The sequence below is a fragment of the Dendrobates tinctorius genome, unplaced genomic scaffold, assembly GCF_039654945.1.
Source record: "Dendrobates tinctorius isolate UK_male_01 unplaced genomic scaffold, ASM3965494v1 ptg000145l, whole genome shotgun sequence".
NCBI lineage: Eukaryota > Metazoa > Chordata > Amphibia > Anura > Dendrobatidae > Dendrobates > Dendrobates tinctorius.
In genome coordinates, this window is record NW_027361812.1 from 10,534,210 (window position 1) to 10,561,057 (window position 26,848).

Below are 26,848 nucleotides of genomic sequence, written 5' to 3' on the forward strand. Positions count from 1 at the left end.
CAGGGCAGTGTAGATGTGGTTGGCACGGGGATGTAGCGGTGCCGGAAAGGTAGGAAGCAGACAAGACACAGCGGGGTGCAATTTCTGTACCTTTACTTGATAACTGCAGTCCAGGGTCCTGATTACAGATGGTATTGGAGCAGGTTAGCCTGGAAGCAATTCAGGGATTCTCTCTCAGCAGATGGACTGTGCAGGCTCCTTAATAGTGCTTAATTGCGGGATCTCCAGTACCGAGTTACACTGAAGTTCCTCCTGACAGATGTTCCCAAGACCCTCACTTGCACGGCAGACAGCTGTAGCCTCTCTCGGGGACTCCTCTCTTCTGAGTCCTGGCTCACTATCCAAGCTGCTGTTGTGCCCTCAAGTCTTAGATGGGAGTAGAGCATTTACAGCCTCCTACTCCTCTGGTGTCTGTTGCAGGACCGTTAGTATCCGTACAACCGTGGAGACCAGGCTCCAGTTCATGCGCTCTCTCCAGAGATGAGCTCTTCCTCTCAGCTCTATCTCAGCACTCCTTCCACACGTCTACACACTTCACCCTCCGCAGACTAACTCCCCACTCCTTCCTCTTGGCCCTCAGAGAGCACTCCTCCCCTTAATCCCGGTTCAGAGTTCTCCATGCTGGCCTGGAGTGGAACTGTGTTGCATGCATAGATAGACTGCGAGAGAGACCAATCATTACCTCCAAGCCTGGCATTACCCTCCCCTGGAGGATGGCAAAGCCACTGTGGTGACCATACTCCTGGGGGCGCCACACATGCAATCAGCATACCCTATATTTAGCGTTGGGTACGCTGGTCGTGCGTTGGCACACTTTTGCCGGTGCATCTGCCCTTTTGGCGCTGCGCCGAGCTCACAAACATGCAACACAGTGCATTAGGCGCACGTCGGCGCAGTGCCAAAAGGGCGGATGCGCCGGCAAAAGTGTGCCAGCGCATGACCAGCGTACCCAAAGCTAAATATATGATACGCTGATCACATGCAGCGTCATGCGATCAGAGGAGGAGCTGACTGAAGGGGGCGCCGCCGGGGGCGGAGCTTAGCGGCGGCCCTGTGCTGCGCCCAGAAACGCTAGTATGAAACTAGCCTAACATTGGCTTTGGGGGGGGGGGCACTTTTCACCTGCATACAAATATTACACTACCCTTGTTCACAAATGTATCTATATCTCTATATAATAATAAACTGGGTAGTTTGATTAATGAATGATGAGATGCTGCTTTTTTCTGTACAGAATCAATTGAATTATGCCAAGTACTGCCCATACACTGGGTTTGGTGGCCCAGATCTGCACAGGGGCCCACCGGGGGATTCCCCTGTTCCACTATGGGCCAGTCCGAACCTGCCAGCGCTGTCTCCTACGTGACTCCTGATGTGCATTATTGTCTGCATCGCTAATGTCACTTCGCCTGCGCTGCAGCCAATAACTGAGCTCAGCAGCTCTGCCCAAATAGACTGCACAAGCTGCTCCAAGAATACTCAATAGTCTGATTGCTGGTGTAATACACTGCAATACTCTTGTATTAGACCACAAGCTCATTGACAGTTGGTCGTCATGACAACCATCGGAATCCCGTAATCACAGCACGGAGAAGCCGATACGGTTAAGGAGGGAGTATCTTCACTGTAACAACAATCTAGATGCCTGGGTTGCTATTTACTGCAGCATCCAGAGGGCTAAACAGCCAGGATCGCTACTGCAACTGACCCTGGCTGTTGCTTCAAGAGCTTGGTTTACGGTGAAGCCGAGCTATCGTGGTGATCGCTCCAGGGACCACTCCGGTGTCTGCACGGTCATCATGACGTATTGGTATGTCCAAAACCAGAAACAAATTCCCAGAAAGGATGGACCAGTATGTCAAATGTCGGGAAGGGGTTAATAATGTATGCAGTTTTTTTTTTAAGTCTGGTGAAAGATCCACTTTAAAAGTGCATTAGACAGCTGAATAACTAAACTAGACGTTGAAAACTCAGCGATTACACCGGCAGTTTGATGCAGTCTTTATTAATCCAACACCAGATGTGAATCCAGCAGGGCTCTCCTTTACATTTGCCATTCATATTCTAGCACATTGATGCTGGTTTTAAAAACTTCACAAAAAACTGACCTTGTGATTCCAGTCTCAAGCTTCAGGATTTCCTTTTCTTTTACTCCTATGTATAGATATAACTGTAGGTGTTTTGATTTATTTATTTTTGTACATTAAAAACATCAATATCAATTGGTGAAGACGTGCTAAGATAATTGATCTACAGTTTCAAGTGCAATCTGTTTAATCTGTTTTTTTCTCTATCATTAGTTTCTTGGCTGTATCTTTTTTATGTACTTTACCTTGGTTACGCTGTGCATCCCTGTATTCAAAAACATGAGCAAGCAGCCATTCAGTACGAAGACGTTGGTGCTTTCCTTCTTCCATGCTACAATGCCCGGTAAGACTAAGAACTGGGATGTGAAAATTAAAAATTACATTTTTTTTCCACAAAAATGTTGCTTTAGTGCCAAATTTTTCATTTTCAAAAGAAGGAGGAGTAATTCTGTGTACGACTATTCCCCTCATGCAGGGGAAGCTACTGTTTTTTCACACTGCAGGGCTCGGAAGGGAAGGAATGCCACGTGAATTTTGGAGTGCCATTTTGGCTGGAATGGATCGTGGACACCATGTCACATTCGAAGAGCCCCTGACATACCACAACAGCAGAATTCCCCACAAGGAACCTTATTTTGAAATCTACACCTCACAAGAGATCATCTAGCGGGGTAGAGAGCATTTTTAACACTGAGGTGATTCACAGAATAGTATAATATGTTGGTATGAGTAACTAAAAACATATCCCCCCCTTAATGTTACCTTGACCCCAAGCTTTTAATTTTCAAAAGAGGTAATAGGAGAAAATGAATGGGACAATTTGTTATACAAGTTCTCCTGAGTAAACAGGATTAAACAGCCAGTGCAGTGTGGGCTGTTACAGCCAGAACTCTGCTATCTCTAAAGCCAATCTTCTGACAGCAATCAATCGTGATTGTTCAATCTCACACCTTGGTCAGCCACACGCATTATTCAATCTCACACCTTTGTCAGCCAATGTTTACTTTTTACACATCACTAATTTAATTAACCCCTTAACGACCGCTGATACGCCTTTTAATGGCGGCAGTTAAGGGTACTTAAACCACAGCGATCGCCGTTATTAACAGTATAACAGCGACCGCAAAAAAAAAAGTCTGATTTTCCATTTAATTTTTCTCTCCCCTGATGTGATCGCACATCAGCGGAGAAAGAAATAGGGGTCCCCGACCCCCCCCGGTACTTCCCGGTGTCCCTGGACCCTCCTGCTTCTCCCCACGACCGCCGACGTCTTTTTCCGGTTCAAAAATGGCGGGCTCATGCGCAGTGCGCCCGCCGAGATCTGCTGGCCGGCACCAGGCCACAATAGGAAGATTTTTCCTATTGGTTCATTTTGGTCACTGTAATAGATCCAATCACAGTGATCAAAATAAAAAAAAATAGTAAATCAACCCCCCTTTTATCACTCCCTTAGTCAGGGAAAAATAAAAAAATAAAAAATGTATTTATTTCCATTTTCACATTAGGGTTAGATGTTATGATTGAGTCACCGTAGGAGGCAGACACAAAAATAGAAGCTACGTCCAGAAAACCAGAGAAGTTGGCAACTATCAGATTGCAGACCCCTGAACCTATCAACACAACTAGCAGTAGCCGTGGGGGGTTCCTACGGTACCCTAGACCCCTCGATCACAGCCGGAGAACTGTATAGCCTAAAGACAGAAAAGGAAATCTAAACTGCCCCAGAGCAGACCCCAAAGCAAAAGGCAGCCCCCAACATATAATGACGGTGAAGCAAGATGAAAAAACAATACACAGGCAGAAAGATAGGCTGAGCAAACGATGGGGCCCAAAACTAACTAAATAGGAAAGGAAAGGACGGTTGCTGTCTGCAATCTGCAAAAACCCTCTCAACAAAATAAGCCAACAAGCTGATATGGAAAAAAGACCCTGAAGCAGCTAGGCTTCAAAAGCTATATCAGCCCTCAGGTACTTTCTGAAGAGAGAGCTAAAGGAATTCAGCTCACCCCAGCAGGGAATGGCAGAAATCCAGAAAAACAGAGCAAAACAAAGGCAAAGCAAAAATGCAACAGGCAGAGCAGAAAACTTAGCTTTAGATGAGCAGGAATTCAGACTGGTCTCCAAGGATCCCACAGAGAAATCACCCGCAGGGCAAAAAGGGCGTGGGCGGCCTTATATCCAGTCAGCCACTCCACTCAGCCAGTCATCATCATTAGTCTCAGATGTTTGATAATCAGGCTCACTACCTTTCTTCACCAGAAGAGGGAGTTCACCGGCCCTCAGTAGTGAACTCACAACAGTTAGAGTTGAGCTAAAGTGAGTTGGGCTAAATTTAGGGTTAGGGCTAAAGTTAGGGTTAGGGTTGGGGCTAAAGTTAGGGTTAGAGTTGGGATTAGGGTTAGGGCTGTGTTAAGGTTTGGTTTGTGGTTAGGGTTATTGTTAGGTTAGGGATTAGGGTTGTGGTTAGGGTTATGGTTAGGGTTGAGATTAGGGTTAGGGGTGTGTTGGGGTTAATTTTGGAGTTAGAATCGGGGGGTTTCCACTGTTTAGGTACATGAGGGGGTCTCCAAACACGACATGGCGCCACCATTGATTCCAGCCAATTTTTTTGTTCTAAAAGTCAAACTGTGCTCCCTCCCTTCTGAGCTCTGCCGTGTGCCCAAACAGCGGTTTACCCCACATATGCAGTATCAGCGTATTCAGGACAAATTGCAAACCAACTTTGGGGGCCTAATTTCTCCTGTTACCCTTGAGAAAATAAATAATTGGGGGCTAAAAAATCATTTTTGTGGAAAAAAATGATTTTTTATTTTCACGGCTCTGTGTTATAAACTTTAGTGAAACACTTGGGAATTCAAAGCTCTCACCACACATCTAGATAAGTTCCTTTGGGTCACTTGTGGGGGGTTTCTACTGTTTAGGCACCTCAGGGGCTCTGCAAATGCAACATGACACCTGCAGACCATTCCATCAAAGTCTGCAAAATGTCACTACTTCCCTTCCGAGCCCCGACGTGTGCCCAAATAGTAGTTTTCTCCCACATATAGGGTACCAGCGTACTCATGACAAATTGGACAACAACTTTGGGGTCCAATTTCTCCTGTTACCGTTGTGAAAATAAAAAATTGGGGGCGAAAAAATAATTTGAGGAAAAAATATGATTTTTTTTATTTTTATGTCTCTACGTTATAAACTTTTGTGAAGCACTTGGGGGTTCAAAGTGCTCAACACACATCTAGATAAGTTCCTTAGGGGGTCTAGTTTCCAAAATTCTGTCACTTATGGGGTGTTTCCACTGTTTAGGCACATCAGGGGCTCTCCAAAAGCGACATGATGCCAGATCTCAATTCCAGCCATTTCTGCATTGAAAAAGTCAAACGGCGCTCCTTCCCTTCCGAGCTCTGCCATGCACCTAAACAGTGGTTTATCCCCCACATATTGGGTATCGGCGTATTTAGGAGAAATTGCACAACAAATTTTGTGGTTAATTTTCTCTTTTTACACTTGTGAAAATAAAAAAAGATTGGTTGTGAAGTAACATGTTTGTTAAAAAAGATAATGTTCATTTTTTCCTTCCACATTGCTTCAGTTCCTGTGAAGCACGTAAAGGGTTAATTAACTTCTTTAATGTGGTTTTGAGCACCTTGAGTGGTGCAGTTTTTAGAATGGTGTCACTTTTGGCTATTTTCTGTTATGTATACCCCTCAAAGTGACTTTAAATGTGAGGTGGTCCCTAAAAGAAATTGTTTTGTAAATTTTGTTGTAAAAATTAGAAATCGCTGGTCAACCTTTTAACCTTTATAACTTCCTAATGAAAAAAAATCTGTTTCCAAAATTGTGCTGATGTAAAGTAGACTTGTGGGAAATGTTATGTATTAAAGGGAACCTGTCACCTCCCCCAGGTGGTTTTAAGTAAAAGAGCCACCTTGTGCAGCACTAATGCTGCATTCTGTCAAGGTGGCTCTGTTACTTAGCTTCCCTTCCACCGCAGAAATAATCGTTTTTAAAATTGTTCAAAAATACCTGAATTTTGACAGGGGGGCAGGTCTTTCCCCCTCTGACAGACGCCTCGCATCCATCAGTCATTTCGTATTTGGCGCTGCCTCCTCAGTATTCTTTTGAAATGCTGGCGCCTGCGCTGTACTATAGTTTCGTGGGCACGCGCAGTTAGCGCTGGCCGACGTGCCCGTGCTCTCAGATCACATCCTGGCCTTTATATCGCGCGGCCACAGATTCCGCCCCGCAGTCGCTTATGATTTATTCACACTGCGGGGCTGGTAATCTTGGGCATGAGAGCCGCAGAGAACTACTGCGCATGCCCGAGATTCCCAGCCCCACAATGTGAATAAATCATGAGACTGTGGGGCGGGATTTCTGGCCGCGCGATATGAAGGCCGGGATGTGATCTGAGAGCACGGGCACGTCGGGCAGCACTAACTGCGCATGCCCACGAAACTATAGTACAGCACAGGCGCCAGCATTTCAAAAGAACACTGAGGAGGCGGCGCCAAATACGAAATGACTGATGGATGCGAGGTGTCTGTCAGATGGGGAAAGACCTGCCCCCCTGTCAAAATTCAGGCATTTTTGAACAATTTTAAAAACGATTATTTCTGCAGTGGAAGGGACGCTAAGTAACAGAGCCACCTTGACAGAATGCAGCATTAGTGCTGCACAAGGTGGCTCTTTTACTTAAAAACGCCTGGGGGGGTGACAGGCTCCCTTTAAGTATTTTGTGTGACATATCTCTCTGATTTTGTCACACAAAATAAAAATTATAAGTTTGAAAATGGCAAAATTTTAACAATTTTGCACCATATTTCCATTTTTTAATAAATAAACGCAAGTTGTATAGAAGAAATGTTACCACTATCATGAAGTACAATATGTCACGAAAAAATAATCTCAGAATCAGCAGGATCCATTAGTGTTCCAGAGTTATTACCTCATAAAGTGACAGTGGTCAGAATTGTAAAAAATGGCCTGGTCATTAAGTAGCAAATTGGCTCCATCACTAAGGGGTTAAACTGTACTAATCCAAACTGCCATCTCAGGTGGCCAAGACAAGATGCTTGGAAAAATCACAAAAATAAATGGGTTTCATATACTGCTGTACTTTTTCATTAAAAACGCTACAAAACCTGATACCAGCATTTTGTCAGCGTCTTTTTCATCACCCATTGTTCTCAATGTGTGAAAAACTCTGAAAGAAGTGACATGCTCTATGTTAAAAAAAAATGCAAAGCACAAGTTACTGATGACAAAAAAACCCAATGTGTCCATGAGATTTCTGAAATATAGGTTTTGCTGGAACTGTAAAACAAAGCTGAAAATTAGGATAAAAAACGCCTAGTGTGAACTTAGCCTTACCATGGTGCTGCCTTGAATTTGTCGGCCTCACAATTGATACATTAAAGCAGGGGTCTCAAACTCGGCAGAGTAAATGGGCCGTACATAAAAAAAAATTTGAGCTGGGGGGCCGCATTCCTTTCAAACTTAATACACCCCGTACACGCACGGCTCCGCACACCTCGTACACATGCAGCTCCGCTCCGTACAATACCGTACACACAGGGCTCCGCTCTGTACACCTCATACACACAGGGCTACGCTCCATACACCTCATACACACAGGGCTCCGTACACCTCGTACACACAGGGCTCCGCTCCATACACCTCGCACACACAGGGCTCCACTCCATACACCTCATACACACAGGGCTCCACTCCATACACCTCGTACACACAGGGCTCCGTACACCTCGTACACACAGGGCTCCGCACACCTCGTACACACAGGGCTCCGCTCCATACACCTCATACACACAGGGCTCCACTCCATACACCTCGTACACACAGGGCTCCGTACACCTCGTACACACAGGGCTCCGCACACCTCGTACACACAGGGCTCCATACACCTCGTACACAAAGGGCTCCGCTCCGTACACCTCGTACACACAGGGCTCCGCTCCGTACACCTCGTACACACAGGGCTCCGCTCCGTACACCTCGTACACACAGGGCTCTGCTCCTTAAACCTCGTACACACAGGGCTCTGCTCCTTAAACCTCGTACACACCTGCTCTTTAAACCTCGTACACACAGGGCTCCGCTCCTTAAACCTCGTACACACAGGGCTCCGCTCCTTAAACCTCGTACACACAGGGCTCCGCTCCTTAAACCTCGTACACACAGGGCTCCGCTCCTTAAACCTCGTACACACAGGGCTCCGCTCCATACACCTCGAACACACACGGCTCCGCTCCATACACCTCGAACACACAGGGCTCCGTACACCTCGTGCACACACGGCTCCGCTCCATACACCTCGTACACACAGGGCTCCTCTCCTTACACCTCGTACACACAGGGCTCCTCTCCTTACACCTCGTACACACAGGGCTCCGCTCCATACACCTCGTACACACGGGGCTCCGCTTCATACACCTCGTACACACGGGGCTCCGCTCCATACACCTTGCAAACACGGGGCTCCGCTCCATACACCTCGTACACACGGGGCTCCGCTCCATACACCTCGAACACACGGGGCTCCGCTCCATACACCTCGAACACACGGGGCTCCGCTCCATACACCTCGAACACACGGGGCTCCGCTCCATACACCTCGAACACACGGGGCTCCGCTCCATACACCTCGAACACACGGGGCTCCGCTCCATACACCTCGAACACACGGGGCTCCGCTCCATACACCTCGAACACACGGGGCTCCGTACATCTCGTACACACACGGCTCTGCTCCATACACCTCGTACACACACGGCTGCTCTCCTTACACCTCGTACATACACGGCTCCGCTCCATACACCTCGTACACACAGGGCTCCGCTCCATACACCTCGTACACACAGGGCTCCTCTCCTTACACCTCGTACATACACGGCTCCGCTCCATACACCTCGTACACACAGGGCTCCGCTCTGTACACCTCATACACACAGGGCTCCGCTCACCTCGAACACACAGGGCTTCGCTCCGTACACACAGGGCTCCGCTCCGTACACATCATGCACACAGGGCTCCATACACCTGGCACACACACGGCTCCGCTCCTGACACCTCGTACACACACGGCTCCTCTCCTTACACCTCGTACACACAGGGCTCCTCTCCTTACACCTCGTACACACAGGGCTCCACTCCATACACCTCGAACACACAGGGCTCCGTAAACCTCGTCCACACACGGCTCTGCTCCATACACCTCAAACACACACGGCTCCGCTCCATACACTTCGTACACACAGGGCTCCTCTCCTTACACCTCGTACACACAGGTCTCCGCTCCATACACCTCGTACACACAGGGCTCCTCTCCTTACACCTCGTACACACAGGGCTCCACTCCATACACCTCGAACACACAGGGCTCCGTACACCTCGTACACACACGGCTCTGCTCCATACACCTCGAACACACACGGCTCCGCTCCATACACCACATACACACAGGGCTCTGCTCCGTACACCTCGAACACACAGGGTTCCGCTCCGTACACACACGGCTCCGCTCCATACACCTCGTACACACACGGCTCCGCTCCATACACCTTGTACACACAGGGCTCCGCTCCGTACACCTCATACACACAGGGCTCCGTACACCTCGTACACACACGGCTCCGCTCCGTACACCTCGTACACACGGGGCTCCGCTTCATACACCTCGTACACACGGGGCTCCGCTCCATACACCTCGCAAACACGGGGCTCCGCTCCATACACCTCGTACACACACGGCTCCGCTCCGTACACCTCGTACACACACGGCTCCGCTCCGTACACCTCGTACACACAGGGCTCTGCTCCATCCACCCTGTAAAGCCCTCCTGACCCCACGCATAAACTTACATTCATCCAGTACCATGACAACCAGCACACAGACAGCAGCGTCCATCCTGCACACACTGAGGCCCCTGATCATGTGACCCCTGACTCCTCCCCCTCGTGTGACCTCATCACAGGTCCTATGCGGTGTGTGCACACAGAACAGCCAATGACATCGCCGCTCCTGAGTGCATGCCTTCCCCCTGCCTCAGGGAGTGAGACATGTGGTGCACCGCGGGCCGCAGATGCCTGCCTCAGTGGCCGCGTGTTTGAGACCCCTGCATTAAAGGCACATGCAGACAGTCCAAATTAATCAGGTGAATACAGGCGGGCTAGGGCACAACAATTCACACTTTCTTCCTCCTTAGTATAACTCCTCTTCTGTTCTGCCAGCCTTTAGTTCTTGACTACCCCAAGCCCACTGACTCCATCAGCCTTATATACGCTGTCCACTCCCGCATTGCACCCGGGACAGACCACCTGCCCTCCAAGTTATTACTCGCCCAATGACCTAGTGATGATAGAAGACCTGGCCCAAGCCCTAGGCTCCAGACGCTGATGGAATGTCCATCTGAAACTCAATTTGGCCTCCCACTGCCTCAAGCAGTTGACCCATGCTGCCCTCAGCAGCCCACTGCACCTGAACTTGGCCTTCACTACACCCTTCACTAGGTGACGCTGAACACCCCCAACCAGGAAGTGTCCCCCTTCTTATCAGCACTAGTGTCCTCCCACTAGGCTAATCCTAACCTTAACAATTTCTTATCTGCTATTATCCTTATGCTATATTCTCTGCTGTCCTAAACTTATCCTTATGCTATATTCACATTATACATTAACACTTTATATACTGTACATCACCATAATACATTACATTGCACTGGACATGCGTTACTTTTACATATAAAAATGCACAACAGTATTCACGTAGTGCGTCTCTTGTCTTCACTGGCAAGACAGTCCATATCCCTACAATTGCATAATGGTCTTACAAGAAGTGTATTTTTACTTTATTTTTTTATGACTTTGCTTCAATGGTCATTTGGGCTAAAATATTTCAAGAATAAAATAATTTGATTTGTCTTCTAAATCAATTACGGTAGTTTTGCTTTTGAGGCATTTGGTCCTTTTGTTGTAGCTAAGTATTTGGGAACAAATTGAAATGTTTTGGCTGATAGTTTTTCTTGTTGTCAGTGATCCAAGTGATTATTTTCTAGCAATGGCTTTAGTTTCACCACTGTTGAAGAAGAAATCTGCTTGTTCAGCACCCCCAGGGCTGTGGGCTTTACTCGGTACCGGGCCGGTGTCTTAAAGGGATGTGTCTTGGTGGCAGTGTCCCGGTCCGTGGCCCTGGGTGTCCATGTAAAATAAAAGGAATAAAGTTTATGTGAAGATAAGTTCGTGATGCCACCTGTGGTATCTGGTCAGAAAGGGGACCAGTGCTCCAGAGCAGATCCTCTGGGACAGATGGTGTGATGCAGCAGAGGTGTAATAGCTCTCCACAGACAGAGCTGTAGTCCCAGGGCAGTTGTAGTAGATGTTGAGGTAGATGGTGTAGTGTTTAGGCACAGAGACATAGCAGTGCTGAAGGGTGACGCATGAAGAAGGCAGAGACACAGTTGAATGCAGTTCCATAGCTTTACTCACTGTTTTCTGGTGCACTCAAATGCCCGCTTCAGTGCCGCGTCCTCCAGGTGAGGGGCTCAGCCAACTCCCAGGCAGATGGAGCACACCTTTCCAGCAATCCTGTCCGTATGTGCCTTTTCTAGACGTCTCCTTACTAGCGCTAATCTGAAGTACTTGTAGTTATGAATTACACTCAAGTTCCTCTTTCTTGCTGTTACCCAGAACTCCACTCGCATGACAGGTAGCTGTAGCCTACTTCAGGGACTCCTTCCAATCATGTCCCGGCTCACACACTGTGTCGTCGAGTCTTAGCTGGGAATACAGTGGTCACAACTTCTATTCCTCCGGTTTCTGCTGTAGAACCATTAGCATTCACACAGCCTCGGATATCGGCGCCCGGCCTTTGGCGCATAAGCTTAGGAATGAGCTCTGCTCTAGCTCGAATCCCCAGCTCTCCTCAACGTGTCCCGTCCTTTCCTTCTGGAGAACTCTTTCTGCTCCTTTCCTTGCCAGCAGTTCCAGCTCACAAGAGGCTGCTGCATATATGTCCTCTCACTCCATCCCTCTCTGGGGAACTGCTCCTGACTTCCTCTAATTCTCCTGGTCTTTAGTGCAACCTAAGCTCCACCCACCTCCCAGCACCCTTCATGAACCAAGCAGGGGTCTTAGAGGGTGCCCTGTTGTTCTAAGGTTTCTGTGCTGGGTGCAGGTGCTGGAGTCTGGTCAGATGTCTCCATCTTACCTGGGTAGTGGGATACTACACCTCAGGAGGAGGTGCAGTACCTCTGTGGCGACTGAACCCTCAGGGACGCCACACTTGATTTTCAAGATTAGAGATAGCAGCAGTTCTCATGTTTCAAGATTGTTGATTTACCACTTATTTCTACCTACATTCTTCCTGAATGCTATCTATGTGTTTTCAACTATGCAAGCTCATATCTGGTATATAGTTATTTCAACTTACTCTGCTTGTCCCCTTATGTTGTGAGGTCAAGAAACTTTTCAAAGTGCTTTATGATCCATGTAGTGCTGGACATCTTTTTATCTGACCACAACATTTTATTGGGTCCTGCTGTCTCAATTTAGTTTGATTGATTAACGAGAAGAGAGAGAGCAAAAAAAAAAAGAAAAAAATCTTAGCCTTAACCTCCTATATATTCAGACATAGCTAGGGGGAGCATTTATGCAGGGGGCATTTATGCATATGTAATCTAAGTACATGTATCAAAGTACTGGCAGTTATAACATGGCAGTTAGACAAGGCAGGAGACAGGTAAGACATTTATATACATCTAATCCCTGTACATTTGGAGTACAACAAATATACACCATATGCATTTGTGTAATTTATATCCTGGCCGCTACATTCACACACATCCACCGCCCTGGCATTAACTCTATACACTCCATCCATATTGGCCCCTCGCTCCTTTCCTCTCCTATGTATAGCACTCATGCTCTTTTCACATTGTTAAATTGCACAGATCCAGTCAGTCCCACCATTCAACATAAGAGACGCTCTCACAAATCACTTAACCATCTGCTCACTCTTTCTATCCTCCTCCTAGTCGCAGGAGACATTGCTTCCAACCCTGGTCCCCCATCTTATAGAAAGTTAAACCCCCCAACTGCTACACTCAGAAACCCCTCTAATCTTATTAATATTCCCTGCATGCCATCTGTCTCTCTTAATTGTGCACTTTGGAATTCTCGCTCAGTGTGTAACATACTCTCCTTCACTCATGACTTTTTCCATTCTAATTCTCTTAACCTCCTGGTTCTTACTGAAACCTTGATCCAGCAGTCAGACACTACCGCTGCTGCTGCTCTTTCATACGGGGGACTACACTTCTCTCATACCCCAAGATCAGACAATAGAGCAGGTGGAGGCATTGGTCTGCTCCTATCACCAAAATGTACTTTTCAGGTTATCCCTCAACTACCCTCACTAGTCTTCCCTTCTTTTGAGGTCCATGCCGTCAGACTCTACACCCCCTTCTCCATGCGAGTGGCGGTGGTGTATCGTCCTCCCGGCCCCTCCTGTTGTGAGTTCATTTTCCCCTTCACCATTGAGGTCTGATGAACTCCCTCTTCTGGTGAAGGAAGGTAGTGAGGCTGATTACAAAGCACCTGAGCAGAATGATGATGACTGGGTGACTGGGATTGCTGACTGGATATAAGGCAGCCGACGCCCTTCTGCCTTGCGGGTGATTACTCTGAGGGATTCTTGGAGACCAGTCTGATTCCTGCTCCTCAAAAGCTAAGTTTTCTGCTCTAATTTTTGCATTTGTGTTTTGGTTTTGTTTTGCCTTGTTTTAATGGATTTCTGCCTTTCCCTGCTGGGTGAGCTGAATTCCCTTTTGCTCTGTCTTCAGATAATACCTGAGTACTGATATAGTCTTTTTGAAGCCTAGCGTCTTCAGGGCTTTTTTCCCTATCAGTCTGTTGGCTCTTGTTTTTGAGAGGGTTTTGGCGGATTGCAGACAGCAGCTTTTCTATTCTGTCCTATTTAGTTAGCTTGGGCCCCATCATTTGCTCAGCCTATCTTTCTATCTGTGTGAGTGTTTTTTCATCTTGCTTCACCGTCATTACACTGTGTTCCGAATTATTATGCAAATTATATTTTTCTCTGATTTTCCTAAATAGTCAGTACAAATGACAGTCAGTCTAATAAAAGTCATAACCCGTTAGAGTATACATCGAATTTTATTGAAGAAACCTCCCAATGATAACAGTATAATCTCCAAAATGACTAAAAACTCAAATTGCACTGTTCCAAATTATTATGCACAGAAGAATTTCTAAACATTTGATATGTTTTAAAGAACTGAAAATGCTCATTTGTGGAATTTGCAGCGTTAGGTGGTCACATTCACCGAACAAAAAAGCTATTTAACTCCAAAACATCCTAACAGGCCAAGTTACATGTTAACATAGGAACCCTTCTTTGATATCACCTTCACAATTCTTGCATCCATTGAACTTGTGAGTTTTTTGGAGAGTTTCTGCTTGTATTTCTTTGCATGAAGTCATAATAGCCTCCCAGAGCTGCTGTTTTGATGTGAGCTGCCTTCCACCATCATAGATCTTTTGTTTGATGATACTCCAAAGGTTCTCTATAGGGATGAGGTCAGGGAAAGATGGTGGCCAAACCATGAGTTTATCTCCTTTTATGCCCATAGCAGTCAATGACTCAGAGGTATTCTTTGCAGCATGAGATGGTGCAGTGTCATGCATGAAGAGGATTTTGCTCCTGAAGGCACATTTCTGCTTTTTATACCATGGAAGACAGCTGTCAGTCAGAAACTCTATATACTTTGCAGAGGTCATTTTCACACCTTCAGGAACCTTAAAGAGCCCTACCAGCTGTTTCCCCATGATTCCGGCCCAAAACATGACTCCTCCACCTCCTTTCTGACGTCGCAGCCTTGTTGGGACATAGTGGCCATCCACCAACCATCCACTACTCCATCCATCTGGACCATCCAGGGTTGCTCGACACTCATCAGTAAACAAGACTGTTTGAAAATTAGTCTTCATGTATGTCTTGGCCCACTGCAACCATTTCTGCTTGTGAACACTGTTTAGGGGTGGCTGAATAGTAGGTTTATGCACCACAGCATGCTTTTGAAGGATCCTACACCTTGAGGTTCGAGGGACTCCAGAGACACCAGCAGCTTTAAATATCTGTTTGCTGGTTTGTAATGGCTTTTTAGCAGCCACTCTTTTAATCCGATGAACTTGCCTGGCAGAAACCTTCCTCATTCTGCCTTTACCAGCACAACAGGTCTGTGCTCAGAATCAACCACAAATCTCTTAACAGTACGATGATCACGTTTAAGTTTTTGGGAAATATTTAATGTTTTCATCTCTTGACCAAGGCATTGCACTATTTGATGCTTTTCAGCAGCAGAGAGATCATTTTTCTTTTCTAAATTCCTTGAAACCTGTGCCCTGCTTAATAATGTGGAACATCATTCTTAAGTAGTTTTCCTTTAATTGGGCTCACCTGGTAAACTAATTATCACAGGCATTTGAGATTGATTTCAGTGATCCAAAGAGCCCTGATACACAATACCATCTATGAGTTTATTTGAAAAACAAAAAATTACATCTTTATGACACTTAAATCCAATTTGCATAATAATTTGGAACACAGTGTATATGTTGTGGGCTGCCTATTGCTTTGGGGTCTGCTCTGGGGCAGTTTAGATTTCCCTTTCTGTCTTTAGGCTATGTAGTTCTCCGGCTGTGATCGAGGGGTCTAGGGCACCGTAGGAACCCCCCACGGCTACTGCTAGTTGTTGTTGTTAGGTTCAGGGGTCTGCAATCCGATAGCTGCCAACTTCTCTGGTTTTCTGGACTTAGCTAGTATTTCTGTTTTTGCCTCCTACGGTGACTCATTCATAACACCCTCCCATCAGTTCCTGGCTCATTTTGCCACTTGGCTTCCACATTTTCTCTCTTGTGACATCCCTACCCTCATCATGGTAGATTTCAACAACCCCATTGCTCTTCCACTCTCCCCATCTGCTACTCACCTATTATCTCTAACCTCCTCGTTTGGCCTTTCGCAGCTTACTAATTCTCCAATGCATGAAGACGGAAACTCCCTCGACATGGTCTTCTCTCGGCTTTGTACAGTGGATGATTTTGCAAACTCCCCTCTCCCGCTCTCTGACCACAATCTAATTTCATTCTCTATCAAGAACTGCCAGGCTGCTCAGGTCACCCCCACTGTCCATATTTATAGAAACATACAGGCCATTAACACCCAGAAACTTATGAAGAACTTGCAGTCTTCATTGGCCTCTATCTCCTCCCTCTCATGTCCTGATTCTGCATTGAAGCATTACAATGAAACACTTCAAAGTGCCCTGGATGAATTTGCACCCCCTATAAATAGAACACCACAACACAGACGGCGACAACCCTGGCACACCCTGCAAACACGTTTCCTGCAGCGGTGCTCCAGGTGCGCCGAACGTCTGTGGAGAAAATCCAATCTACACGAAGATTTCATCCATTATAAGTTTATGCTTCGAACATGCAACACTGCCCTTCACCTCTCCAAACAAACCTATTTCAACACCCTCATCATCTCACTGTCCAATAACCCAAAACGTCTCTTTGACACTTTTCATTCTCTACTCAACCCAAGAGTACAGGCCCCAACCACGGAGCTCCGAGCTGACGATCTGGCCAATTACTTCAAAGAAAAAGTTGACCAGATTCGACAAGAAATTATCTCCCAATCCCCTCACACCATGCACTGTCCTCCCTCCCCCACTGCATCTAGCTCAGGCTCTGATTTTGAACCAGTCACAGAAGAAGAAGTAAGCGGGCTCCTTGCATCTTCTCGCCCAACCACTTGCACCAGTGACCCATTTCCGTCACGTCTCCTCCAGTCCCTTTCCCCTGCTGTCACCCCTCACCTAACTAAAATATTTAACCTCTCTCTCTCTTCTGGTATCTTTCCCTCCTCATTTAAGCATGCCATCATACATCCACTACTTAAAAAACCATGCCTCATCCAAAACTGTGCCGCTAACTATAGACCTGTCTCTAATCTTCCCTTCAACTCTAAACTCCTGGAACGCCTGGTCCATTCCCGTCTTATCCACTATCTCTTTGATAACTCTCTTCTCGACCCTCTCCGATCCAGTTTCCACTCTTTACACTCTACTGAAACTGCCCTCACTAAAGTCTCTAATGATCTACTAACAGCTAAATCAAATGGTCATTACTCCATGCTAATTCTCTTGGATCTCTCTGCAGCATTCGACACTGTGGATCATCAGCTCCTCCTCACTATGCTCCGTTCCATTGGCCTCAAGGACACCGTTCTCTCCTGGTTCTCCTCCTATCTCTCTGACCGCTCCTTTACTGTATCTTTTGCTGGCTCCTCCTCTCACCTTGCCCTTACTGTTGGGGTTCCTCAAGGATCGGTTCTAGGCCCCCTCCTCTTCTCCTTGTACAATGCCCCTATTGGTCAAACAATCAGTAGATTTGGTTTCCAGTACCATCTCTATGCTGACGACACCCAATTATACGCTTCTTCTCCTGACATCACGCCAGCCTTTCTAGAAAACACCGGCGATTGTCTAAACGCTGTGTCTAACATCATGTCCTCACTATATCTGAAACTGAACCTGTCAAAGACTGAACTCCTTGTGTTTCCTCCCTCTACTAATGTACCTATACCCGACATTGCCATTTCTGTGTGTGGTTCCACTATTACTCCCCAGCAACATGCCCGCTGTCTTGGGGTCATACATGACTCCGAGCTTTCTTTCGCCCCCCACATTCGATCACTGGCTTGCTCTTGTCATCTGCACCTCAAAAACATCTCTAGAATTCGACCTTTTCTTACTTTTGACTCTGCAAAAACTCTTACTGTTTCTCTTATTCATTCTCGTCTCGACTATTGTAACTCTCTTCTAATTGGTCTCCCTCTTACCAAACTTTCCCCTCTTCAATCTTTCTTGAATGCTGCAGCCAGGATCATATTCCTCACCAATCGTTACACCGATGCCTCTACCTTGTGCCAGTCATTACACTGGCTACCCATCCACTCCAGAATCCAGTACAAACTTATTACCCTCACCCACAAAGCCCTCCATGGCTCAGCACCACCCTACATCTCCTCCCTTGTTTCAGTATACCACCCTACCCGCGCCCTCCACTCTGCTGATGACCTGAGGTTAGCATCCTCAATAATCAGAACCTCCCACTCCCGTCTCCAAGACTTTACACGTGCTGTGCCAATTCTTTGGAATGCACTTCCCAGGTCAATACGATTAGTCCCCAATCCCCACAATTTTAAGCGTGCCCTGAAAACGCATTTATTCAGACTGGCCTATCGCCTCAACACATTAACCTAATCTATCCCTGTGTGGCACAGCCAAAAGTTTTACCATAACCAGGTTCCCCGCATCATGTTCCAACATGCTTTATGCATCCATTAGCCCTCTGTGTCTGTACTGGTACACACTTAACATTATGGCTGGTCCATACAATCAGGGCAACTGTTACCACCCACCTTTTGTGTCTACCTCTTTCCTCATAGACTGTAAGCTTGCGAGCAGGGCCCTCATTCCTCTTGGTATTTGTTATAATCTATGTGATTATTGTTATGCTGTAATGTCTATTGTCTGTACAAATCCCCTCTGAAATTTAAAGTGCTGCGGAATATGTCGGCGCTATAGAAATAAAATTTATTATTATTACCTACTTTTCACTTATGCAGATGTTAAAAGGTTTAACTTGTTGAGTGGAGAAGACCAATTTCTTTCAGAGTGTTGCATGATTTTTGGTCAAAACATTTTTGGTCAGGTCTGTGCGTCTTTGTTTGAAACACAACTATTCAAAGCAGTATTTGTACGTGCCTTTTTTTGCTGCCTTGAGTGGGTGAGTTTGTGGTGAAGAATAAGAATTCAATGACACAACAGTGGAAGACAAAGTCCACCATACACATTAGATTAATTCCAGGCTAGCCCTATAATATTGACGGGTTAAGTAGCCACTCTGTTTATGGAGGCCCCGGACAATTTAATGTTGGGGGAGATATCGATCCGGCATCTCCGATTTTGGACTGCCGATCCGTCTTGTTCTCTTTGCGATAGGTTGGCATCTCACATAGAGAACAAGAGCATTTAGCAGAGTGAACTCTTCTGTGTATGGGAGAGCTGGCTGAGATAGTTGCCAGCTGATTGATGGACTTAAGCATCGTTTGGCCTACAGCCATCCTGCCTATAGATAATGAATATTGTTCTCCACTTACTTGTAGTTTAAAGAAATGCCTAGTGAAGCTTGGTTTATGTTAATTTGAAAATTTCATCACTGTTGTTTCCGTGCGGTGCATCCGCTAAGATGGGCCTACATGAGAGAATAATTTAATGGACAGTTCGATGGGAATCTGGTGGGTTCAAATTTTATGTTTGGTCTGATTTGCTTATTTTTACCATAATTGTTTTGCTATAGTTCAGATACTGTTAATTTGGATTTCGGATATCCTGTTACTTTTTTTTTTTGGGGAGGGGGCAGACGGGGGTTGTGTGAAGTTATAAGGTATGAAGATATGGAAAAAAAAATCTGTCCTTTGATCCTGTATTTTGGGAATTGTTCTGGTAGGGAGTTTAAGGTTTACAATAGAAAAAAAAATATTGTGAGAACTTTAACAAATCTGACTAGGACCAAAATTTGTGTAATTTCACATCTGGAAATGAAAAATGATATGGCATTTATCAAATGTCAGAATAAAGAAATACACACCGGCGCTACAAATACACAGTCAAACAAAAAGCTGAGTGATTGTGCTCTCCGCCACTAGAAAACACAACTGGAACTAAACTAAAAGTGGCCGCGCTTAAAGCACTGTGTAATAAAAATGCAACCAAACTAGAAATGGCGGTAGAACTTTAAAATGTGGAATGCAAATGCATACAGCCAAAAAACAGATGACGTTACTCACTGTTATGAAGACTGGCTGTTGATGAACATAATGCTCTTGAAGTCACAAGTGGATAAAAAGAAGGGTGTTGTGAGTTCATTTTTCCCTTCACCGTTGAGGTCTGATGAACTCCCTCCTCTGGTGAAGGAAGGTAGTGAGGCTGATTACCAAAAACCTGGGCAGCTAGATGATGACTGGGTGGCTGGAATTGAGGACTGGATATAAGGCAGCCGACGCCCTTCTGCCTTGCTGGTGATCCTGCTGGATTCTTGGAGACCAGTCTGATTCCTGCGTCTCAAAGCTAAGTTTTTCTGCTCTGCTTTGTACACTTCAGTTTTGTTTTTGCTTTGCCTTGTTTTTTGGGAGTTCTGCCATCCCTGGCCGGGGGGTGAGCTGAATTCCATTTTTGTCTCTGATCTGTTGATCTTTTGCTCTGTCTTCAGAATATACCTGAGTGCTGATATAGTCTTTTGAAGCCTAGCGACTTCAGGGCCTGTTTTTCCTATCAGTCGGTTGGCACATTTTGGATAGGATTTTTGCGGATGGCAGACAGCAGCTTTCCTATCCTGTCCTATTTAGTTAGCTTAGGCCCCATCATTTGCTCAACCTATCTTTCTATCTGTGTTAGTGTTTTCATCTTGCTTCACCGTCATTATATGTTGGGGGCTGCCTATTGCTTTGGGGTCTGCTCTGGGGCAGTTTAGTTTTTCCCCTTTCTGTCTTTAGGCTAAGTAGTTCTCCGGCTGTGATCGAGGGGTCTAGGGCACCGTAGGAACCCCCCACGGCTACTGCTAGTTGTTGTGGATAGGTTCAGGGGTCTGCAATCCGATAGCTGCCAACCTCTCTGGTTTTTCTGGACTTAGCTAGTATTTTGTTTTTTCCTCCTTCGGTGACTCATCATAACAGAATCACCAGCCATACCGCAGATCCTAGGGTACTCAATAGCAGGAGAGAATTGTAAAAGAAAAAAAAAAAAAAAAGTGTCAGCATTTTTTTTTTTTTGTGCATATTTTTTCCTCTATATCTCTGAGGCCGTAGGGGGAATTTTTCTCTCAATGGAGATGAAGCAATTGTCTGATCGTGTGGAGCAGCTCGCTGCTGAAGTGCGGGGAATTTCTGCCTATCTTGCTCATTCACATGCTGCTGAACCAAAGATTCATACTCCTGATGTGTTTTTTCGGGATCGGTCTAAATTCTTGAATTTCAAGAATAATTGTAAATTATTTTTTGCCTTGAAGCCTAACTCGTCAGGGAAGCTCCGCTCAGCAGGTTAAAATTGTCATCTCTTTGCTGCGCGGCGATCCCCAGGATTGGGCGTTTTCTTTGAAACCTGATGATCCTATTCTGAATGCATTTTTTCAAGCCTTGGGGTTGTTGTATGATGAACCTAATGCTATTGATCAGGCTGAAAAGGCCCTGTTGGCATTAAGCCAGGGTCGGGATTCGGCAGAGTTGTACTGTCAAAAATTCCCAAAGTGGGCGGTCCTTACTACCTGGAATGTTTGTGCCTTGGCAGCCCTCTTTCGCAAGGGTTTGTCAGAAACTGTAAAAGATACTATGGTGGGATTTCCTGTTCCCTCTGGTCTTGACGATTCTATGTCATTAGCCATTCAGGTGGATCGGCGTTTACGTGAACGCAAAACTACACGAGAGATCTTGCCACCTGTTGAACAAATGTCTGAACCTATGCAATGTGATAGAGTTTTGTCTAGGGCGCAACGTCAGGAGTTCAGAAGGCGTAATAAGCTGTGTTTTTTTTGTGGAGATGCCTCGCATATTATTTCTGTCTGCCCTAAACGAGAGAAACGTTGTGCACACACGTTTTCTGTGGGTGGTGTTAAACCTAAGTTTCTTCTGGCAATTACTCTGATCTGCTCCCTGTCCACATTTTCTGCCAAGGCTTTTGTGGATTCGGGAGCAGCTCTGAACCTGATGGACTTGGATTTTGCTAAACGTTGTGGATTTCCTATGACACCTCTGCGGACGCCTATCCCTTTGAGGGGTATTGATGCTACTCCTTTGGCAAAGAATAAACCTCAGTTTTGGACCCAGGTGGTAATGCGGGTCGCCCCAGACCATCAAGAAAATTGCAGATTCTTGGTGTTGCATAATTTGCATGATACCATTGTTCTGGGGTTTCCCTGGTTGCAAATCCATAATCCAGTTCTGGATTGGAAATCTTTATCTGTGGTGAGTTGGGGTTGTCGGTGTGCCCTTAGTGATGCTCCTGTTTTCTCCACCTCTCCCCAGTCGCATGATGTTCCTGACTATTTGGCTGACTTTTATGATGTATTTAGTGAGAATGAGTCTGCGTCTTTGCCTCCTCATAGGAGTTATGACTGTGCAATTGAGCTGAACCCGGGGTGTAAATTTGCAAAAGAAACAGCTCCCCGCAAGGGAACGCGTCACCCAGAGCGGCAGTCAGCCACGGCCGATGGCGCTGCCGAACAGTGGCGTGGTGAACGAGGGGCGTGACTGGCGGGAGGCGTGTAGTATGGGCCCATGCTACACTACTGTGTATTTGTAGCGCCGGTGTGTATTTGTTTATTCTGACATTTGATAAATGCCATATCATTTTTCATTTCCAGATGTAAAATTACACATGTCTTATTTCAAGTACAATAGTCTTTTTCTCTAAGATTGATTCAATATTGAGCTGGTACTGTAAGTAGTTGCTGTTTCTGGAAAAAATAAAGAAGCAATTAAATAGCAGTATTAAAAAGTACGTACTTTATCTAGTTCGGTTTTCTTAGACACGTCGGATCTGGAGGTCTGTTATCCTGTTTTTTAGTGGGCAGACTTAGTTCACCTCTCAAATGTGGGTACAAATATGTTTAGTGTGGGTTTTAGAATATTATTGAAATAGGCCTACAATGTTTTTGGGGGTCATGTAGCGTCAGTGTATGGCGCTTAGAGATTATTTGTCTATTTTATATTGAATGGACAGAGTAGATTGATTCACTTATTGGTTTAGATAACTGAGATTTTTATTTTTTATAGTTTAATGGATACCATTAATAAAAATTGAGGTCTTATTTTATCCAAAGTTAGTAGCTGGTATCTACTTTATTAGACGTTAGATTGTTTAATTTTGAGATGTTCTTTTGCATACTTCTGATGCTGAATTTTATGGTGAGGAGAGGTATTATTCTTATGATTCTTCCATGAAGGCCATATTTTTGCAGGTGTGTCTGAACTGTAGAACAATGTACCACAACTTCAGAGACTGCTAAGTCCTTCTGAATATCTTTTGCAGTCAAGCAAGGGTTCTGATTAGCCTCTCTAGCAATCCTGCGAGCAGCTAACTGAAATTTTGCTTGGTCTTCCAGACTGTTATGAAAGAGTCACCGTAGGAGGCAAACACAAAAATAGTAGCTACGTCCAGAAAACCAGAGAAATTGGCCGCTATCAGATTGCAGACCCCTGAACCTATCAACACAACTAGCAGTAGCCGTGGGGGGTTCCTACGGTGCCCTAGACCCCTCGATCACAGCCGGAGCGCTAAATAGCCTAAAGACAGAAAGGGAAATCTAAACTGCCCCAGAGCAGACCCCAAAGTAATAGGCAGCCCCCAATATATAATGACGGTGAAGCAAGATGAAAAAACACTCACACAGATAGAAAGATAGGCTGAGAAAACGATGTGGCCCATCCTAACTAAATAGGACAGGAAAGGAAGGTTGCTGTCTGCAATCTGCCAAAACCCTATCAAAGACAAAAGCCAACAGACTGATAAGGAAAAAGACCCTGAAGACGCTAGGCTTCAAAAATACTATATCAGTACTCAGGTATTTTCTGAAGACAGAGCAAAAAGGAATTCAGCTCACCCCAGCAGGGAATGGCAGAAATCCAGAAAAACAAAGCAAAACAAAATCAAAACACAAATGCAAAAAGCAGAGCAGAAAACTTAGCTTTTGAGGAGCAGGAATTCAGACTGGTCTCCAAGAATCCCTCAGAGAAATCACCCGCAGGGCAGAAGGGCGTCGGCGGCCTTATATCCAGTCCGTAACTCCACTCAGCCAGTCATCATCATTAGGCTCAGGAGCTTGATAATCAGGCTCACTACCTTCCTTTACCAGAAGAGGGAGTTCATCAGACCTCAGTGGCGAAGGGGAAAATGAACTCACAACAGTACCTTCCCCTTGAGGAGGGGTCACCGAACCCTCAACCATGCCACCAGGACGATCAGGGTGAGCCCGATGAAAGGCACGCACCAATCTTTTGGCATGAATATCAGAGGCAGAGACCCAGGAATTATCCTCCTGACCATAACCCTTCCACTTAACCAAATACTGGAGTCTCCGTCTAGCCAGACGGGAATCCAGTATTTTCTCTACCTCATATTCCATGTTACCTTCAACCAATACAGGGTCCGGAGGTGCCACCCCAGGAACAACTGGTTCAACAAACCTCTTCAACAAGGACTTATGGAACACATTATGGATTTTAAATGTGACAGGAAGAGCCAAACGAAAAGAGACCGGATTAATAATCTCCAAAATCTTGTAAGGTCCAATAAATCTAGGCTTAAACTTAGGAGAAGCCACCTTCATAGCAATATTTTTTGATGATAACCACACCATATCACCAACCTTAAACTGGGGACCAATGGTCCTATGTCGGTTGGAAAACCGCTGGGCCTTTTCCTGGGAGAGAGATAACTTATCCACCACTTGGTCCCAGATCTGGTGCATTCTCTCCACCACAGTGTCAACACCTGGGCAGGCAGAAGGCTCCGCCTGCCCTGAAGAAAATCGAGGATGAAACCCAAAGTTACAAAAAAAAGGTGACATCAAAGTGGCAGAACTAGCTCTATTATTTAAAGCAAATTCGGCCAAGGGCAAAAATGAAACCCAATCATCCTGATCAGCGGATATAAAACATCTCAAATACGACTCCAAGGTCTGGTTTGTTCTCTGTCTGCCCATTGGTCTGAGGGTGAAAAGCAGAGGAGAAGGACAACTGAATTCCCAGCTTGGAACAGAAAGTCCTCCAAAATCTAGACACAAACTGAACTCCTCTGTCAGATACAATGTTCTCAGGAATCCCGTGCAAGAGAACCATCTGTTGCAAAAACAGGGGCACCAACTCAGAGGAAGACGGCAACTTAGGGAGTGGTACAAGATGAACCATCTTAGAGAACCTATCACAAATCACCCAAATAACAGTCATTCTTTGAGAGACAGGCATATCAGAGATGAAATCCATTGAAATATGGGCCCATGGCCTCCTGGGGACCGACAAAGGCATCAACAACCCACTAGAGCTAGAACAAGATTTAGACCGGGAGCAAGTCCCACAGGACTGCACAAAATTCCTGACATCATGAGACAAGGCGGGCCACCAAAAAGACCGACTCACCAGATCTCTAGTACCAAAAATACCTGGATGACCAGCCAATGCAGCGCAATGAACTTCAGACATCACTCTCTTCTTCCACTGGTCAGGAACATACAACTTTCCACTGGGACAACGCTCAGGTTTGTCCTCCTGGAACTCTTCAAGAGCACGTCTCAAATCGGGCGAGATGGCAGAAAGAACTACCCCTTCGCCTAAGATGGTAGCAGGCTTGGTCACCACAGGAGAATCAGCAAAGAAGCTCCTAGAGAGGGCATCTGCCTTGATATTCTTAGTTCCAGGAAGAAAAGAGACCACAAAATCAAAACGTGTAAAAAACAAGGCCCACCTAGCCTGTCTAGGGTTCAAGCGTTTAGCCGACTCTAGGTAAATCAAATTCTTGTGGTCAGTGAGGACCACGACTTGATGTTTAGCTCCCTCCAACCAATGTCTCCACTCCTCAAATGCCCATTTCATGGCCAACAGTTCCCGATTCCCCACATCATAGTTACGTTCAGATGGAGAGAACTTTCGGGAAAAGAAAGCACAGGGATTCATTTTAGATGTTACAGGATCCTTTTGGGACAAAACAGCTCCTGCACCAATCTCAGAAGCATCCACCTCTACCTGGAACGGGAGTGAGACATCAGGTTGCCACAAAACCGGGGCGGAGGTGAATCTTCGCTTCAGCTCCTGAAAGGAAGAAACAGCCTCCGGAGACCAATTCAACACATCAGCACCCTTCTTAGTCAGATCAGTCAATGGCTAGGCAATACTAGAAAATTTTGCTATAAATTTCCGATAAAAATTAGCAAAACCCAAAAACTTCTGGAGGGCCTTCAAAGAAGTGGGCTGAACCCAATCATAAATGGCCTGTACCTTGGCCGGGTCCATTTCAATAGTTGACGGAGACAAAATAAATCCCAAAAATGAAATCCTCTGTACTCCAAAAAGGCATTTCGATCCTTTGACATACAGGGAATTCTCCCTCAAGATCCGGAACACAGTCCGAATATGTTCCACATGAGAATCCCAATCCTTGGAGAAGATCAAAATATCATCCAGATAGATAATCAAAAATTTATCGACAAAGTCTCGGAAAATATCATTCATGAAGCACTGGAAGACAGAAGGGGCATTAGTGAGCCCAAAAGGCATCACCAGGTACTCAAAATGTCCCTCCGGAGTATTAAACGCCATCTTCCATTCATCCCCATGCTTAATGCGGATAAGATTATACGCCCCCCTGAGGTCAAGCTTGGTAAACCAGCAAGCACCTTTAACTTTAGAGAATAGATTCGAAATCAGGGGTAACGGATACTGATATTTAACAGTAATTTTGTTGAGGGCACGATAATCAATACAAGGCCTTAATGAACCATCCTTTTTGGCCACGAAAAAAAACCCGGCACCTAAGGGTGAAGAGGTTGGTCTAATATGACCCTTCTCCAACGCCTCCTTAATATAGGATCGCATAGCCTCGTGCTCGGGT

General features: G+C 45.7%; 1 protein-coding gene across 4 annotated transcripts in view; it reads left to right on the forward strand.

The window, feature by feature from the left end:
* SOAT2 (sterol O-acyltransferase 2) overlaps positions 1–26,848 on the forward strand; it is a 140,457-nt gene that overhangs the window by 73,721 nt on the left and 39,888 nt on the right. For 2 of the 4 annotated variants that reach the window (XM_073546172.1, XM_073546171.1), the window contains exon 10: positions 2,301–2,430. In XM_073546172.1, coding sequence (XP_073402273.1) covers positions 2,301–2,430 — 130 coding nt within the window. Of the gene's footprint in view, positions 1–2,300; positions 2,431–6,805; positions 10,259–26,848 lie in introns of those variants that run through there. The other 2 variants (XR_012220395.1, XR_012220394.1) reach the window with 1 other exon arrangement.